The 14134-nt window shown below is 33.9% G+C and overlaps 2 protein-coding genes across 2 annotated transcripts; both read right to left on the bottom strand.

Annotated features, from left to right (window-relative positions):
• Nucleotides 1–9748: 9748 nt before the first annotated feature.
• Nucleotides 9749–11786, bottom strand: LOC113329075 (ubiquitin-like-specific protease 1D). The gene is made up of 8 exons (XM_026576045.1): nucleotides 11750–11786; nucleotides 11418–11660; nucleotides 11122–11324; nucleotides 10856–11026; nucleotides 10533–10631; nucleotides 10330–10399; nucleotides 10128–10232; nucleotides 9749–10026 (listed from the first exon to the last, which is right to left on the bottom strand). The coding sequence occupies exons 2-8, from the start codon at nucleotides 11583–11585 to the stop codon at nucleotides 9919–9921; spliced, it is 924 nt and encodes a 307-aa protein (XP_026431830.1). The 5' UTR covers nucleotides 11586–11660; nucleotides 11750–11786; the 3' UTR covers nucleotides 9749–9918.
• Nucleotides 11787–12090: 304 nt separating this feature from the next.
• LOC113329074 lies at nucleotides 12091–13651 on the bottom strand. The gene is made up of 6 exons (XM_026576044.1): nucleotides 13610–13651; nucleotides 13438–13530; nucleotides 13070–13192; nucleotides 12562–12966; nucleotides 12281–12358; nucleotides 12091–12144 (listed from the first exon to the last, which is right to left on the bottom strand). Exons 2-6 carry the CDS (start codon nucleotides 13474–13476, stop codon nucleotides 12091–12093), a joined length of 699 nt encoding a protein of 232 aa, XP_026431829.1. The 5' UTR covers nucleotides 13477–13530; nucleotides 13610–13651.
• Between the last annotated feature and the right edge of the window lie 483 nt (nucleotides 13652–14134).

Raw genomic sequence — 14134 nt, 5'->3', positions numbered from 1 at the left:
GAAATATATTGTTCAATTAGCCAATTTGGATATTTCACCCAGAATATTTTTTATTAATTAACCTGAACAGACAAATATGTCCTTATCTTCTTCAAATGGATAGAACATCTTTACTAGGTTAGTAAATGTCAAAAAAAAAACAGAGTACTTTGCGATCTCAGCAAAAAACAGAGTAAATTTCGGAAAAAGAAAAAAAAGAGTACTCTGCATCTTTACAGAGTGATCTCCTTCTACGTACGCATAATTACAGCCATTTCAGTTGATTATCGAGTCCAAATGATATCATCACCAGTCCACTCACTTCCACGATAAACACTACTTCATGAATAACATCAACACCAACTTCTACTTGATCTCGATCTCAGCAAAAAAGAAAATATGAAGTAACATAAAACAGAGTAATCTCAGCAAAACTCAGAGTAATCTTAGCAATATAAAACAGAGAAACATAAAACAGGGCAATCTCATAAAACTGGGTAATCTCAAAAAACAGAGTAGTCTCATAAAACATAGTAATCTTAGCAAAAAACAGAGTAATCTCATAAAACAAAGTAACATAAAACAGGGTATATGGATACACCATACAACAATTGGAAAAAAACACAGAGTAATCTGCAATCTCAGCAAAAACAGAGCAATATCCTTCAAAATCTAACAAGTGAAACAGTTATAGACAGGAAAATCAAGATTTTTCTCATACAAAATCTATATTTATGCACATGTGAAAAGAATGACAACAATACCTGTAAAAGTGCTCTCAAAGACAAACTACACCTATCATTTGTATACTTATATGTGTTTGGTCAAAGGTGGAATTTGATGTAGAACACCACAATCATGTACAACCCCTGCTTTATTGAATCTACATTCTTCATCTTTTTATCTTTCCTACCTGTCATTTGACATCTAAATTATAAGAATGTGAAGAATATGCAGATAAGTGATTAACGCAACAATCTGAAGTACCGTTTTATTGAAAGAAAATCAATTCAGAGTAAAGAGTACACACACAATTAAACTGTAAGCTTTAACTTTTATTAAAATCATCACAAAAACACAAACCTAACATATGGAAGACGTAATTCAACATCAAGGTTTTATCATATCTTAAGTACTGTTATGTTACATTATACAACTAGATGAAATTGGTTTCATCCTGAGTATTTTGACGAAATTAAGTTATATGAATGAATAAACTATATGAAACTGGTTTCATCTTGAGTATTTTGACGAAAATACAATTATATATCAGTCTATAACTAGATGAAACCAGTTTCATCCTAGTATAACATGGATCAAAATAATTTCAGGTCAATCCAAAACAGGATGATATTGGTTTCATCCTAGTATATCATGGATAAAAACAATTTCAGGTCAATCCAGAACTACAACTAGATGAAATTGGTTTCATCCTGAGTATTTTGACGAAATTAAGTTATATCAATGAGTGATTTATATGAAACTAGTTTCATCCTGAGTATATCACAGACTATAACTAGATGAAACCAGTTTCATCCTTGTATGAAAATATTTTTCAGGTCAATTTAAAACAGGATGATACTGGTTTCATCACAGACTATAACTAGATGAAACCAGTTTCATCCTAGTATAACATGGATGAAAATAATTTTCAAGTCAATCTAGAACAGATGAAACCAATTTCATGTTACTATCAAACATTGATGAAATCAATTTCAAAACAAACTAATTCGCTAATTTCATCACCACCATCATTTTTGAATGAACTTAATCATGGACATAGCCACCACTATTACTGAATCAAGTTTTATTTTATAAGGATGGTGTGAAAAGAATACCTAGACTTGCTTCACTGTGGATCAAAAAGGTGACAATGGAACTAACCAGGATGCTATGATTGTTAGGAAGAATTTCTCTAAATTTCTGTAACTTTTAAGTGATTTTGTCCTGTCACGTTTTCACCTGCAACAAAATCACAAACAAACAATTGTTAAACTAACAAACACACAGATTCAAATTCAAAAAATGGTGATTTAATTGAGAGAAGATTGGAATTTTAATTCAGAGTTGATTGAAATTACAAAAACAACAAACAACCAACTATCTGAAATTGAAGGTGTCTGAGATTGAAATTAAAGAAAAAAAAGTTAGTGTTTACAACTGAAACTGATGTTTAAAGAAAATTAGGCTTATAATTGAAATTGAAATCTGAGTTTCAGATAAAAATCAAACCCGATCTATCCAAACTCAGATTTTCTTTTTTACATCAATATGACCAGAAATACAAAAAACGAGAAAGAATAAATCAAGTATCAAAAGCTTCTTCTCGGTGAAAAGCAGATTCAGTTACATCGAACTAAGATCAATTCGAAAACCCTAATTCTAATATCCAAATGGAAATTCGATTTATATATGGTTTTTTTTGGAGTTAGTATAAAGATGGAAGAGTGCATGTGTTGAAACGAAGATCTACAGGAAGATGTGGGTTTGTAATCGAAACCAAATCAGGGACTCAATTGAAGTTAAAAAGGGAGAAGATGAAGAAAGAGTGATTTTGTTATGTAACTTTCCATAAGAAATCAATATTATCTAGAGAGGGAGAAGAAAAATGAGGGTAATTTAGTCTTTTTCCATTAAAAGATTCTTTTGGACATTTGACCCAGGTCTAATTCCTACCAGTCCATATGGCCCAGAAAACTTGTCCTTTTGGCTATATAACCCATTTTCTGTTTATTAAATATTATAAGGACATCAGTGATAGTGAGAGACCATAGTGGAATTCGTACCAACGAACTAGTCGCATGTTGAAGAAGAAACAAATACAAATGCTCAAAGACATCATTACTGATGATAACCGGGTTAGCAATTTGCTTGGGCATACCATTCTGAATATGGAGAAGGATGTTGTATTTTATGGAATTGATTTTTTTTTTTGGAAGCATGGGTACACCTCCAAGTAAATTATTAGCAATCTTGAAAAACTTGGTAAAGGAAAGAATTTAGCAAATTCATTCTTATTAGCAATCTTAAAAAACTTGGTAAAAGAACGAATTTAGCAAATTCATTATTATCCACCCACCCAAAGACAAAATATAATTCACTTCAACGAATCCGAAAGTTTATGGCTTGCACGTTTTTGATGGTATGCAGTATGCCATTCCAAAGTTAATGACTTGCATGTTTTGAATCTACTAATGTTTCCGATCTTCTAATCTGGTCCAGCGTCTATCTGTATCAGTAATATATGAACTCGGATTGGATCAAAGTCTACTTTGAAGGAGTAATATTCTTTTCTTATACTGTATTATACATTCCTTTCCCCTCAAAACAAAATAATAATAAGGAGATACTAGTCAACATATTAGTTGAGGACTATAAAAGATATCTACGGCAAAGACCTTTTAACAACAAGAGAACTAGTAATATAATTATTTTGTTTAATTTTTTTTCCTTTCGAGGTGCGTATTTATTTGTTTAAGGTATCTCAAGATTCAACACCGTTTTATTTTTTATTATTTTATATAATAAAAGAGAATTTATTTATTGAGTAGAATCAGTTACATGAGATTTTCCAATATCAATTAAATGAACATCCCGACTAAAACCATCAGAATATTCAAAACTAAGTCTTAAAGTTCTAGCCTTTTTGGCTAAAACATCGGCCACTGCATTGAACTTCCAATTGGTTGACTTAAAGACCCAACTAGTTAACTGCATCAACAAAAACTTAATATCCAAAATTGAATTCTGGTTCTTCTGGTGAATATAAGAGATCTGCTTAATTGACAGATTTTGTTAGAACTTCACTATCTGATTCAAACTCAACATTAACTCAGTGGTCTAGCTTACAGCTTCCTTCAAAGCTAGACACTCCAGCTCTTCTACTTCATATCCTCATTCAGTCCTCCATTAAAGTATCTCTGTTTTACTCCAAAACAGTCACATGCACAATATCTGAGAATTAGTCCAATTCCATCCTGCTTGTATGCCTTAAAAAAAGAGGCATCCAAATTAATTTTCCAATAGTTCTGATCTGGTGGTTTTCATTTTTCCACTTGTCTCAAAGTGACATTCCTGACATAAACATCAACTCCTTTAAGACTGTCATTAACAAGAATGTTAATACTTGCAATGGTCACAGTTCTACTGGGTTTAATATTTTGAATTATTAAAGAACATCTATTTTTCCATATTGTCCAAACTGTGAACATAAATAAGAATAGTGTTTTCTGGTTTATACTATCTGTGACACAAGTTAACTGAGCACCAGCAGAAAACCAAGAAATGACTCAACCATGAAGATTAGTAAAATCATTGAGTACATTAGCAACATTGATGTTAACCCCTAGCCATACATATCTAGGATATGGATAATCAATAAATAAATGATCATTTGTTTCTATAAAAGCATTACAAAAAAAACTGCAATGAACATCAATGTTTGTTTTTATACTTATTCATCTTATGCTTAGTCGGTACAATATTTTTTATGCATTTCCAAATAAATAATTTGGTTCTACGAGAGGAATCTTAATATTCAATTAGACCTTCCATGCATGAGATGAAATACCAGGAATACCTACATAATGATTAGATTGTTGATGACCTTATAAGCACTTTTAACTGAAAAGTTTCCCTTTCTATTTGCAGTCTACATAAGTTTGTCATTATCAATAGCAGGAGTATTCATGGCAAGAACTTTAGAAGAAAAATCTGGACTAAACAAATAACTAACCAAATGTATATTCCAAATTCTGGTGCCAAAAATGAATAAGTCACACATAAAAGTATAAGACACAAAATTGATGAGACCAAAATTGATGAGACCGCCCCCCTGCAGGAACGAATGGATGATCCAAACCAACCGCCAAACTATCTAACCGAATCATAATTCTAGTCCCACATCTCACTTCCCAAAAACTATTAGCTTTAATGATATCTATACATGCATGTTCTTCCAAACCCAAGAACTATTCTCATTTAGTTTATCTTGATAAAGAAAACCACATAGGCTAAAGTATTTAGCCTTCATAATTTGGATCCACAAGACATCAGTTTCAGTACAGGTTATCCGAGCTAGTTTGCAAATTAGAGCATCATTCAAAACTTCAAGATCTCTAAACCCTAACCTCCCAATATCCTTTAGGCTTCTTAATAGAACTACATCCTATGAATTTCAGACCCTTATTCTATTTATGTCCCCACCAAAATTTCTCTGAAGAGAATCCATCTTAGCTATAAGAGTACTAGGAATTCTGAAACTCTCATTCGGTAAGTTTGCATGGAATTTAAAACTGATTTTATCACAGTTGATTTACCTGCTTGATTAAGAGTATTCCAACCCAATTCTTAAGTCTAGCTTCAAAGGACTGAAAGATAGGATCAAAAGACTTTACCTCAGACATACCTAGAAGAAGTGGTGCGCCCAAGTACCCACTAGTACAAAAATGGCTTTTCATCACGGTAATTTACCGTGACCAAAGGTCTATGGTCACGGTAATTCATTTTTAAGAAACCGTGTCCAAAGGCTGCGAGGCCAAAAGTATGTCATTTGGTCACGGATAAATCCCGTGACTATTTAATATATTTCACCGTGACAACTGCTTCTTTAGTCTCGTCATTTTATTTCACCCGTGACAAGTTTGTGTTTTGGACACGAAACATTTAGATTCACCGTGTCCAAATTTGCTCATTGGTCTCGGAATATATTTCCCTCCGTGACCAATCTGTGTAATGGTCACGGATCTGTAAAACTCACCGTGTCCAAATCAAGCATCTCCATGAAGTCGTGCACAGTTTTTATTATTAATATCGTTCCCAGAAAAATCTCCAAAGTGGTAACCAACACTAAATTGGATTTTTATTAATTATTAATCAAACAACATTATCCGTGACATGAATTTCCATAAGCATATATACAGATGATGCTTACTGTTAACAAAGACTAAACAAGAAACGAAAGATGAAATCCCTATTTAGAATACTGATATTACTTGTAATGACTATAACCCAATGGGAATCTAATCACGGAAGTGATAGTTGTGCACACACTCACTCCCAACAGAATGCCTGACACTTCCATGTCAGTCTTACTGAGAGCATTTATTGAAGTGATCACAGCTTCACAGGTGTGGTTTCTTTATCCAAAAAGACCTCAGTGAGATCATAGGAATAGATTAATGAAATACTTTAAATGAATTTAGTTAGTGTGTTTAAGTCTCTGACATCCTATATGTGGCATCTCCATTAGCAGCTTGGTGTGCCTGGAATCCAATGGCATGCTGCCTCTGCATATCTTTACACTTTACCAGAAATTCCTGAAATGTATCAAATTTGTGTGGTTCACCATTTTATCATATTTCTAGATCAAACACTACAGCTAAAGTTCTTTGTCTGATATATCAACGATATAATGAAAGAAACAATTTGTATGTCGTAAGTTCAGTTTATAAAATTAATGATCAGAATATAATCTGAGCGAACTGCTTTTCACTGCGGATAACTGTTGTAGGTCTAAGTCAGGTAGCCAACCGTTCACCACTTCTGCAGCTCCAATCACCTGAGGAAGTAGCAAAATTATTTTGACTCTAATTTGTTTAAGCTAAATCTACCCAACACACCATACTTGAGTAACCAAGTTGACTGTTTTCTTTATTCTCTGGTCACATGTAGGTGGCTATAATCAATTCAACCAAAGGGAACTACAGCCGTCAAGAAGAAGCTGATCCATACAATATATATTATGAAGGTATTTTGATGCAATATATTCAACAAAGACCACCAGGAGAGACACAAGTCAAAAGCTCTTCCGAAATACTGAAATAGTTTTAGAGAAGCATTCAGAATACTGGTTTACCTTTATCGGAGGGTACTTCGAGAAGGGAGCATGACCATGGGCAAACTCTAAAGCAGTTTATCCCAAATGACAAGATATAAGCTTTGCAAGATGTATAAACAAAGAAACTTCACAAGAGTAGATAGTGGTTCTCTATGTATCAGTAGTTAGACCTGCCGAGTAAAAACTGTTATACAGTACAGTAAGAGATAGGAAACAACCACTCACTTGAAATCGTATCCACTTCCCAGCTGCAAAACTTCTAAGCCATCCTGTAAAAGTAAAACACGGGAACGTTTCTAAATTCAAATTGTGTACAGCAATGATGAAAGGAAAAAAATAAGGAAGAAATAGTAGATTTGCATTCAGAAAAAGCTTGTTAGAAGGGAGGAAAAAACTGATGAGCATGCAGTTCCTACAAAAGAGCGTTGGCTGTCAGCCTTGTCAAATACACAAGCTGAAACACCGATATCCCAAAGCTTCACTATTCCATCGCTGTCAAGAAGTATGTTCGCCTGCATAGGTACAATCCTTCAATTCAATCCATCTCTCCAAATAAATTACAAAGGGAGCACATATGTATCTGTTTAGCTTCTAGTAAAAAGCAATATGCATGAACGTGATAAAAAAAACTTTGACGTCACAATGTATATGCCATACTAATAGTGACAATCCATCATAATGTACACCTCCAATCTAGTTTAGTTGTACCTCGCCGAAGCAATCGCAATAAACTCTCCAGTGAAACTCAAAACAGTAATGCAGGAGGAATATCAATTCAGCCAAATCAATTAGAATTATAATCAATCTGAATTGATAAAATTAAGTAGAGTCGATATTTATAATACATCTAAGAGATAAAGGGTGCATCTGAATTGAATTAACTTCCCAAAGATATTCTACATTCACATTAAGAAATAATATAATGGCTAGCATGATATAATCAGTGACCAAGACTCCAAACTTCTCATATTACCAACAACATATTCACCTGATAAACAGGGATTAGAAAAACAAACGAACAACAAAGAAAAATCAAAATAGTACATTATAATAAAAATTACCTGATCAAAAACCCCAGTGATGAAATCCCAGACACCTCCATAGACTCGGTAACAACACCCAACTCCTCAGAGACCCATTTCCTATTAGCTGGGGTAGTAGAAATGTAACTAGCATGTGTCGGAAGATCCTAAATTCTGAGGTGCAAAATTCTAAATCACGAGATATAAGTAATTCTCCACATCTTGGTAAGTTTTCAGAAGTAGAAGATAAACTGACCTTGGATGGTGGTTAATATAAACAGAAGAAGCATCCGACATGTTAAGCATAATATTTTCCAAGCCACTTAAAACAGTACTTGTCGTTAACTGAAAAAATCTTCATTGCTTTTCTTTACCTCGCAAAAAGTAATTTTGGTTTGTTTCAATAGGTTTTAAGAATTTAATGGTGCAGCCATACATGAAAATATCCAACATAGATAATGGAAAGGTAAATGAAAAGAAAAAAAAGACTTACCAGGGGTTGCCATACCCCCAGCTGGCTACTAGCACATGACCTTCATTGCCCTTGATTCTTGATGCTTATGTACGTTGCAGAAATTATAGTAAAGGTCAACATCGTAAGTCTATGATGTCCGTTATATAGACAGAGTGTCACTGCCATAACACACTAAACAAGAAGCGAAGATTGAACTTCAATCATAGTCTTAACTGTAGAATCACTGAAAACACTGAAAAAAAAATGGAACATCAATGGGAGAATATGACAGAATATTGATGAACACTTTCTATTTATTTCAAGGAAACCCTTATCTAGCATCAAAATTCTGCTGGTAATTCAAGCTAGTAAGATATTCTTGCCAAGGCATTACAACGGATTACAAAACATAATTAACAAGTAAAACAAGATAAGAACTTAAATATATGTGCAAATAGAATGCAGATATGGAAGTAAATGATTTTGAATCTGCCGTAGCACGACAACTACACACAAAATCCATCCTCCCTTCATAATAACAAGCAAGAGGAGTTACCTGCATGAATGAAGCATGGATGAAAGATAATCAGATTTATGGGCACATTACCAGCTTGTGAAATTACAAACTGAAAACAAATCTAGCTTCTTCGAAACTGTACTGTTAACATACTGAAACTGGTGGGTCTCTTACCAGCTGTTGCTACCATCTTATTGTTCAAAGCAGGGATCAACATATATCCCCTGACCATCATCGCGAAAATAAGAAGTGTCAGAATCGTCGTCCACATAAAGTGAGCTCATATCTACTGCCATATTATCTTCTGGCCGACGATTCTCAGACATTAGCTCATCCTCAGCAATTTCATCGACATCATCGAAGAAGAATATAATCAGATTAAATGGTCAGAATTTACTTGCGAACATAACATCATCTCTCCCTTATACATAAAAAGAAATTGGATATCATTACGGTTTATTGTTCTTTCCCTTCGCGATATACTTATAGATGTCCTTATTTGTATTAGGGTCTTAATTATCTTGCATTTTAATGTTTTTGTTATTCTTGTAAGTGAACATGTGATCCCTATTTTGATTTGTATGTATTGAAATATGTTAATTATCTAAAAAGTCTTATCTTTATTTTGTTTTGCCATTTAGCAATAACTCACACTCAATTCCATGCTCCCAAAATTGAGCACTTTGACCAAAAATATTCTCACTCAATTAGTACATGCCTCACATGTGATCGAAACACATGTTGTCAGAATCTATCTTTGGTTTAAGTAATCACGGAAACCTGTTAAGTTTTCCTTCACACAGATCCCCCTTTTAAAGTTTCTTTCATGCGCAGTGAAGGATATCCTATTCAAAATGAATTATGAGCACCATTTGCATTATAAATTTAGATTAAAATTAAAGCAAAAATAAGAGAGAAGAAAAATGAACACAATATCAGACAGTTAAGACTTAGGAACACCATTTGCATCATAGCTGCACCAATCCTTTAAAGTTCAAACTAAAATAAGGAGCTAGGGAAGACAGTATTTAAAACGTCATTAAATTAATTAATTCAAACTAAACAACAATTTTTTTCTCAATACTTCTTAAGAATTGGTGAAAAAACATCAAATTGTTTTCTCATACTTCTCAAGAATTGGTGAAATATAATCCATCCACTCCCTTTTGATTTCATCAATTTCTGTCGCACCATAGTTCATCCCCGACTTAAACATCTGCAGTCAAAGAGTTCAAACACATGTAAGCTCTGTTAAAAACATTTTTAGTATCACATCGTGGAAACATATTGAGCTGCATGAAGAAGTTGAATCACTACCTCCTTAGGGTTCCTCATTGAAGTGTCATAACTTTCTATAATGTGCTTCATATATAGCATCACAAAAAATCCACACTCCCAATCTCCTTTTTGTTTAGGGTTGTGCTGCATGTATCAATTCTACGTATTTGAAACATACTCTTTAAGAATTAACAAAATAATGGTAAAATAATGGTATTAATCTTAAGTTTCTTTTTCTTACCTTCACGTCCACCCAGAATACTTTCTCTTCAGATCGCTTGACACCTAATTTTCTTAAAGCTTTTGAAACACTGGTGAAGAACAAAGAGATATATTTATTAAAAACTGGATACTAGTTTCACAAATCCTTCAATGGAAGTGCCATGAGTTTAAGCATTTTTCCTTCTATGCATACAAAAAAGTTCAAACCCAAAATCAACTTACGTGCTCATTTGCTCCTCTAGTTTGTATCTACACTTCTCATCCAACGAATTTAAGTAATAAAATATCCCATCGAAAAATACAATTAGTACCCAATGAATTCTACAAAGTGAACAGAGAATAAGTTAGTATATGCAAGTATGCAAAAGCAATATCAGCAACACCAGATGATATCAAAGAATACCTTAACTATGCTTCAAAAAAAAAAAACAAGGATACCCTAACTCTAATAGTTTTTTTTACTTGATATGCAAATTAAGGTTAAATTCTGAAGAAAAAAATATATCTAAATTCGAGATGAATAATGCAATGCATCTTCGGCTTACCCTGTATTACAAGGAATAAATATGTATTTTCGACTCGGCACTGAATCTTTCAGTCTATTTAATACACTTTTCACGAGTTCTGTTTTATTGACTGAAAAGTGAACTGCCGCTGGATTCATAAATCCGAACTTGGTTTTGCGTGCATCGCCATCCAATTTTTCATACAAAAATCTAGGAACAAATAAAAACACGAGTTCCAATAGCATACCATTAGCTAGTCAAAAAGAAGTAATTATTTATGAAAGCAACAATCAACAGAGACTTACCGGATGAATAAGACTATAACATTGTTCGTAAGTTTCTGAGACGTGCAAACAAACTCAATATCTTCTAGTGCCATATGTATAGGCACATCTACAGTTTGACCAAACACATCGCGATGCAACTCAACTTTGATCGCAGCCCTGCTTCTGAACACTTCTTTTGCTCTCTTAACAAATTCATCAAATGCATCCAATCTCGTTCGCCCCTGCAATAAAAAAGTTCAAGTACAAGACGACCAACACCTAAAAGAGATATATTAAACTACGCTATAATTGAAAAAAAATAGAGATTAAAATACATTTCCGACAAGGACCACCAAGTGTTTTGGCCATTGAACAACACTTTCACGGGCATCATACACAGTAACAATATCACCAGATGGATATGGAAGTATTGCAGTTTTTATCTCCACAAAATCCACCGACACACGCAAACAATCATCACGCATTTTTTTTCCATGAATCATTTTTGAGTCGCTGTGAATAACATGTCCCAGCGCAACAACCCTGCTGATTTTGTCGTACAATTCACACGGATGGCTCTACATGACAAATATAAAATTATATTTGGAGTTATCTAGTTTCAGATGAGAACGCCATTAGTAGAGGGTCTTTAGATTAAGAAACTTACCCTGTTAGAAGGCGGATGAGGTGGTCCTGTTGGTGGCTGCAGACGTCATATAATAACATATGAATGTCCTGCATAATCAATTAATCTAGTTTGATTTCTAACAAATTAAACAACTCACCTGTGCAACCACTTTTTTTGAGGACAACATCGTATTAGGTACCTAGATAAATTAAATGAGTAACAAAATCAGGATAACCAAAATAAACTATGATTTATCACCATATCATAATTAGGTACAAGATTCCAAACATTTGAGGAAAAAAAAATGTAGAAAAGAAACCGAATAAAACACTCACTTGGGCGGGCGCTTTAAGAGAGGCCGGGATAGATGTACTGTTCAATTATTGAGACGTCTTTCTAGCATCCAGTTTAGAGCTTTTGGCTCCATTATGTCTCTAAAAAATTGATATCCAACGAAAAAAAATTTATCATTCTCAATATATCCTGATTGGTTACTGCAACTCGATTACGACAAAGGTATTCGTACACAAGAACAATAAGTATATGTCTAAAGTTCAAATTTTGACAAACCCGAATATTTTGGGCCTTTCCTTTCGGATCGTGAACAGCTTCCCCCCAAGTTTCAGCCAAGTCCTTATCCTCAGCACCCTGAAAAATTTGCAATGCCATTTCCATTAAGGTGTTCAAAAACGATCAAACCAGATTAACCCAATTCATCCGGGTTCATGATACCACAATTAACTTCATCATAACAAATATTAACTTGTATTTACTTCTTCATAACTTTCTATGTTCAGCATACTATCTATATTTCTATTTAATTAGAAATATAAAATAAAAAAATAACTCACTAAGGCAGGGACATTTTCTGAGGACATCATAGGTGGCTGAATCGTATCATATTGGGATTTGCCCAATAATTCTTTGAACTGAAGGAATTGTTTCTGCAATTTTCTCTCTGTGTCTAGTGACTGTTCCTCCAATTGTTGTTGGAATTCTTTTCTCAAGTTCTCTTCACTTATTCTTGCTTGCACATCTTTCACTCTTAGTTGCTCTTCCAGTTCTCTGATTTTATTCAGATTATCTTTATTTGATGATCCACGTTGTCGAGGAGTGTCAAAATACTGACTATGGGTCACTCTTGTACCTGCAGCCCTTACTCTTCCACCATGTTCTTCACCCAAAATCTTTACAAGGGCATCTGTCTTACCTTCACAGACAATTGTACCCTCTTTGATCTTTTTCGAGCAGTCATCCTGTTACAAAACCAAAATTTTGCACACATAAAGAGTTAAACTGGATATCTACTTATTTTGAAATAGAACTTGTGTATAATTAAATTGAAGTTGTCTATATTACAATTTGAGCAGCAACTTCACCAATCTCATCAGTCTTATACTCCCCATTTTCATTTTGGCGTGCAAGTATCCATAATAATTCTCGTGGAGGGGGTGAATCACTTGTCCACTTTCCTTCTCTTTTCTGTACAACAAATACATTAATATTAGTATGATGCTTATGTTGTATAACACTATATTTCATCTAAAAGCTTATGTTGACAGAACACAACAAAATTGAAGTTAGAAACTTTGGAAGCAGATAGCGAACTCAAGTAAAAAACAGAAGGAAAAAAAATGAGAATGTATACACGAGCTCTCTCAGCAATTAATTTCAACATTTAACTTCACAAATTAAAAAAAAACAAAAAAACACTTATGAATGCAAACCAGTTTGTCCTTTAATCCAGCATAGGTCCTTCGTCCCATCCTATGCGGATATTTGTGGTGAGCTTGTACCGTTCTGCCAATTTCAGACAACTCCTGAAAATTAAAAATGTATTAGCTCTATATAGTAACAAAATAATTCTCGACCCAATCTTGTTTAGCTCAATTGACATACCTTGCCTTTGTCGCTCAATCTCCGTTTTACAAACTCTTTCCATTCTTCTTGTTCCACAAAACCTCTTAAATCTGAAGGAACATTCTTAAGCTTTTTTCGGCTTTTTTCGAATGGGGTAACATGCTTTGCAGCAGTTCGTTTCCTCCATCCTCGCCACAAGTCAGAAAATTGTCTCAATACATCTTTCCTCTTTGATTCGTCGAGATCAAACTTAAACTGGAGGTAAATAAACATCGACTAAGTGATATATATATATATAAAACATTGGTAGGGATTTTAACATTGGGCATTTCATTAATTAATACATACCGTTACGTCCTCCCATAACTTTTTCTTCACTACAGGTGGAACTTCTTTCCAACAGGTATACTTCAGTCCAAGACTTGGACCAACTTCGCTGCCTATGTAACTTGAGAGCAAGCAACCATTTTTACCGGTTGCTTGGTTGGCTTCATCATAAGTAACAGTCCGCCTTTCACCATTAGTATCCCTTAAAAGCTTTGGTAATCTTGTCTTACCCTGCTT

This window comes from Papaver somniferum, unplaced genomic scaffold (genome assembly GCF_003573695.1).
Source record: "Papaver somniferum cultivar HN1 unplaced genomic scaffold, ASM357369v1 unplaced-scaffold_115, whole genome shotgun sequence".
NCBI classification, from domain to species: Eukaryota; Viridiplantae; Streptophyta; class Magnoliopsida; order Ranunculales; family Papaveraceae; genus Papaver; species Papaver somniferum.
Note: the sequence above shows the minus strand (reverse complement) of the source record. Positions and strands in the feature narration are given on the sequence as shown.

Excerpts from the sequence above, each read along its gene's own strand:
- LOC113329075 (XM_026576045.1), bottom strand. The coding sequence starts at position 11,585 with ATGATTCATGGAAAAAAAATGCGTGATGATTGTTTGCGTGTGTCGGTG. Across the intron at positions 10,632-10,855 it reads TTTATTCCTTGTAATACAGG|AATTCATTGGGTACTAATTG; the intron begins GTAAGCCGAAGA and ends TTCACTTTGTAG. Across the intron at positions 10,027-10,127 it reads CAATGAGGAACCCTAAGGAG|ATGTTTAAGTCGGGGATGAA; the intron begins GTAGTGATTCAA and ends CTTTGACTGCAG.
- LOC113329074 (XM_026576044.1), bottom strand. The coding sequence starts at position 13,476 with ATGGGACGAAGGACCTATGCTGGATTAAAGGACAAACTG. Across the intron at positions 13,193-13,437 it reads CTGGATTAAAGGACAAACTG|AAAAGAGAAGGAAAGTGGAC; the intron begins GTTTGCATTCAT and ends TTTGTTGTACAG. Across the intron at positions 12,359-12,561 it reads CAGAAAATGTCCCTGCCTTA|GGTGCTGAGGATAAGGACTT; the intron begins GTGAGTTATTTT and ends CAAATTTTTCAG.